Genomic DNA, 5090 nt, shown 5'->3' with positions numbered 1-5090 from the left:
TGGCAACGGCCACGCTCAAAATGGTGCATCTCATGTGCCACCCGCACAAGAACCAGTCCAGGGGCACTGGCAACGATCTTACTTGGCTTGCCGGGTCTTCTCACGCACAGCACATTTCCAAAGGTCTCGGTCAGTAGTCATCGCCTCGGTGAGGCCCAATGTACGAAGGTCTTGCCTCACCACCTCAGCCCAGGTCTTCCTGGGCCTACCTCTTCCACGGGTTCCCTCAACTGTTAGGGTGTGGCACTTTTTCACGCAGCTATCCTCATCCATTCTCACCACATGTCCATACCAGCGCAATCGTCTCTCTTGCACGCCACAACTGATGCTTCTAATGTTCATAGAAGTTAGATAGCCTAACTTTTACATTCTCTATAGCTTGAGGTAGAGATGAAAAAATCCAACATTTGCTGGCTACACTTACCACTGTTTTGTTATTGTCCTGTTGACTGAAACCTTCAGCAAAGACAGACACTACAAACAAATTGATGAGGAATGAAATAAACAGTGCAATAGCAGCTTCAATGAAATAATACATGTTAGCTTCTTTTACTTTATTCTTGTTACTTCTGTCAATATCACGGGACTGGAAAAAAACAAAAGAAAAAAGGACACCAAAATATTAAATGGTTACAATAACACCTGTTAAAAATAACAATAAATTGGCAATAATAAACTGTTAAAAATAGTCAAGTACACTACCAAATGCCTTGCAGTAATTAGTTTCACACCTCTCAGTTTTAAGTTAGTTTTGACGTTTAAAATTTTGTTAAGGCTGTTGCAACTTCAGCAGCAATAATTGTAGTACAGGTACTTTTACAATGATGCTTCCATGCTGCTATTGGATGGATGATTTGTCACAGTCTGAGTTTTTCAGAGTTACTATGCTCAAGATGGTTCAAGGGGTAACATCTTGCTTGTTTGTTTCACTTTTTGGTATGGTTTCCATGACTGGATGCCCTTCTCAATATCAAACACTTTACAGAGTGTGTTGGAAGCATTTTATCATAGCACTTGTACTAGAGAGATTACTAGACTAAGGAATGTTCTCTATACTATGTTGCTGCCATTTGTGCAAAGGCAACATGACCAACAGGGAGTAATCATCATCATCATCATCATTTAAAGTCCGTTTTCCATGCTGGCATGGGTTGGATGGTTCGATTGGGGTCTGAAAAGCCAGGAGGCTGCACCAGGCTCCAGTCTGATCTGGCAGTGTTTCTACAGCTAGATGCCTTACCTAATGCCAAACACTCCAAGAGTGTAGTGGGTGCTTTTTATGTGCCACCGATACAGGGGCCAGAGGGGGCTGGCATCAACTACGTTTGGATGGTGCTTTTACATGCCACCGGCATGGGAGCCAGTCAAGGCAGTGCTGGCATCAACTACCTTCGGATGGTGCTTTTTACATGCCACTGGCACAGGAGCCAGTGGGGGTGAGGGGGCTGGCATCAGCCACAACTACAATTTCCATTTGATTGTGGTTTGATTTGATTTTGATGTTGATGTACTTGACTCAATAGGTTTCCTCAAGCACGGCATGTCGCCCTATGATCCAAAGGTACCTTTTGTGTGGGGTGGGGTGGGGGTGGTTATGCGACACTGGCGTAGGCTACAGCTGTGATCTCACTTTATTTGCCGGCTCTCCTCAGTCACAGCACATTTCCAGAGGTCTTGGTCTTTCATCATTGGCTCTGAGGCCCAACGTTCGAAGGTCATGCTTCACCACCTCATCCCATGTCTTCCTGGGTCTCCCTCTTCCACGGGTTCCTTCCACTGTTTGGGAGTGGCACTTCTTCACACAGCTCTCCTCATCCATACGTAGCACATGACCATACCAGTACAGTTGTCTCTCTTGCATGCCACATCTGATGCTTCTTACGTCCCTTACACTCTGTCGTGTGTGCACACTGACATTACACATTGAACGGATCATACCAGCTTCATTTCTTTTGAGCCTACACATGTCTTCAGCAGTCATGGCCCATGTTTCACTGCCATGAAGCATGACAGTTCACACACATGCATCGTACAATCTACCTTTCACTCTGAGCGAGAGGCCCTTTGTCACCAGTAGAGGTAGAAGCTTTCTGAACTTTGCCCAGGCTATTCTTATTCTAGTGGTAATGCTCTCTGAGCATCCACCCCCACAGACTTGGTTGCCTAGGTAGCGGAAGCTATCAACAACTTCTAGTTTCTCCCTCTGGCATGTGATGGAATCTGTTTTCTGAGCATGTGTGGTGTTTATTGCCCCTGTGCATCTGCTACACTAGAAAGCTATCTTCCTGGTTAATCTTCCTTTGATGTTGCTGTACTTCTTATGTGTCCATAGCTTACACTGGGTACATCTTATGGAGTTTCTACCTACATCTTTTCTACAGATCAAGCAGGGCCATCTACCTGAAGGGGTGTGTGATGTGTTTGCCTTCCTGCTTACTAGGACTTTGGTTTTGCGACATTGACTCTAAGGCCCTTCAATTCTAAACCTTGCTTCCACACCTGAAATTTCTTCTCTAGTTCTGGTAGTGATTCTGCTATGAGAGCAAGGTCATCAGCATAGAGAAGCTCCCAGGAGCAACCTGTCTTGAATTCCTGTTATTACCTGGAGGACTATGATGAATAAAAGGGGGCTGAGGGCTGATCTTTGGTGAACCCCTACTTCTATCCAGAATTCTTCACTATATTCATTGCTGACCCTTACCTTACTAATGGCATCCCTGTACAGCTCTTATTAACAACTTGTCAAACCCCAGTTTCCGCATTGCCTACCAGATAAGGGATCGGGGGACCCTGTCAAAGGCTTTCTCCAAGTCAACAAAAGCCAAGTATAGGGGTTTATCTTTGGCTAAGAGTGTGTGATGTGTTTGCCTTCCTACTTACTAGGACTTTGGTTTTTGCGACATTGACTCTAAGGCCCTTTGATTCTAAACCTTGCTTCCACACCTGAAATTTCTTATCTAGTTCTGGTAGTGATTTTCTACGAGGGCCAGGTCATCAGCATAGAGGAGCTCCAAGGGGCAACCTGTCTTAATCAAATGGGGGACTAGAGTGATAAGTGAGAGAAGGTGATACAGGAAAGAATAATGGACAAAAATTATATATATATATATATATATATATATATATATATATATATAACTCCATGCTACATGTTTTTTAGGTAGCTGAATCTCTGATGTAATAGTTATGCAATAAGGGGTGCTCGGCTTAGCTAACATCAGGCTGAAATTACCTTCATCCAGAAGATTAGCTATGTTGAGCACTTCTCATTTCATAACTATTACATCAGAGGTTCAGCTAGCTAATAAACATATGTAGTATGCATTTTACTTGTTCCATTCCCTCAATTTGGATTTTTATTCACATTTGTAGCAGCTCTAGTTACTAACCGTGAGCTATATAGAAACTATCAGCTAATCAAATTTCCCCGCAACTCTGATATGGGTATGGAGGACTATGATGAATAAAAGGGGGCTGAGGGCTGATCCTTGGTGAACCCCTACTTCAATCCAGAATTCTTCACTATATTCATTGCTGACCCTTACCTTACTAATGGCATCCCTGTACAGCTCTTATTAACAACTTGTCAATCCCCAGTTTCTGCATGTAACTCTCAATGCCAATAAATTGTTATTGAGGTAGCAGAGCAGAGATTGAAGGAATTAATTAAGCAAACAAATGGGCCAAAATTTCATTTTATGGATGAATATATCATTGGTGGGATGATATGATCCTTTTGCTAGCTGCACAAAAAGGCTTTCAGCTTCACAGACTACTAAATCATGCCAATCAATGTAGGACTTTAGTTTTTATATTACAGATGAAATAGCCAAGTAAATAGAATATCAAGCTAATAATTTATAGCTCTCAAGTTCATACCAGCAACAGGTTTTTGTGAGTCTGGGACAGGGCTCTTAATTCCATGTACAGACATACCTCAACTTATGTTGTTTCAAATGACAACTTTTTCAACTTTATACCATTTTTTTACAGAAATTAATGGAAAAAAATAAACCTCAATTTCAGTTGACTTATCTGACCTTTTGTTGGTCTCAGTATTTAAAAGCATAAAATTTTTTAAAAAAACACCTAAATATTAATACTGAAGTGGAAAATCAAATGAAATACATGTGAAAATATGGACAAAACATTTATCAAAACAGATATGAGCTAATAAATTTTTTAAATGCTTTTTCATGTGATATCGTTTTCTGAGCAAAGCCACATGTCTTGGAAAGAATAAATGACATAAGTTGAGGTATGCTTGTATGTCATTTCATTTAACACTGAGAATGGTGACACATCTTTTTAAGAAATGCCACCATGCCAACTGTCAAGGTAGTGGGAATTTCTCTATCACCCACTAAAATAACATGAAACATAATGCTAGGTATTCAATTGCACTATTCTACAACATACCAAACAAAGTCAACTTACCTTAACCAATGCAGAATGCAGGTAAATGTTATGAGGCATGATAATAGCACCAATAATACCAACAGCTTGAATCAACTGTGTAGGACCACAGCCACTACAATAAGGAATAAACAGGCCTTTCAAAATTTCTCCCTGGTTTGGAGCTGCAGCACCATACTGAAGATATAAAGTTGAAATGAAAAGCAAAATGTTAAATCATTACACACACACACACACACGCACACATATATATACATACACATACACACATATATATATATATAACAGCCTACAACTGTTTCTGCTCTAAGATGCAGTGGACTCATAGTTGAGTGTCTGAGCTTCATCAGAGCCTTGAATATGAAGAGCCCACTGCATCTTATAGCAGAAACAGTAAGCTAATGAAGTTCATAAGATAATCATTTATTACTTTGTGATCTCATTTTCTTAAAGCGAAATCGGGATAGCACTTGTGCCCAGCATCGCCTTTCTGGCACTTGTGCCCATGACATGTGTAAGGATTTTCGAGCGAGATCGTTGCCAGTGCCCCTGGACTGGCTCTTGTGCAGATGGCACATAAAATACACCATTTTGAGCGTGGCCGTTGTCAGTACTGCCTGACTGGCCTTCGTGCGGGTGACACGTAAAAGCACCCACTACACTCTCTGAGTGGT

At 41.4% G+C, this 5090-nt stretch overlaps 1 protein-coding gene across 4 annotated transcripts in view; it reads right to left on the bottom strand.

Annotated features, from left to right (window-relative positions):
* The window catches only part of LOC106867577 (natural resistance-associated macrophage protein 2), an 81593-nt gene that overhangs the window by 24712 nt on the left and 51791 nt on the right, over positions 1-5090 (bottom strand). For all 4 annotated transcript variants that reach the window (XM_014912485.2, XM_052967646.1, XM_014912486.2 and 1 more), the window contains exons 7-8: positions 4438-4593; positions 425-586 (exon numbers count right to left, since the gene is read on the bottom strand). In XM_014912485.2, coding sequence (XP_014767971.1) covers positions 425-586; positions 4438-4593 — 318 coding nt within the window. The remainder of the gene's footprint in view (positions 1-424; positions 587-4437; positions 4594-5090) is intronic.

Source organism: Octopus bimaculoides, chromosome 1 (genome assembly GCF_001194135.2).
Source record: "Octopus bimaculoides isolate UCB-OBI-ISO-001 chromosome 1, ASM119413v2, whole genome shotgun sequence".
NCBI lineage: Eukaryota > Metazoa > Mollusca > Cephalopoda > Octopoda > Octopodidae > Octopus > Octopus bimaculoides.
This window is presented reverse-complemented; position numbering and strand designations above follow the sequence as displayed.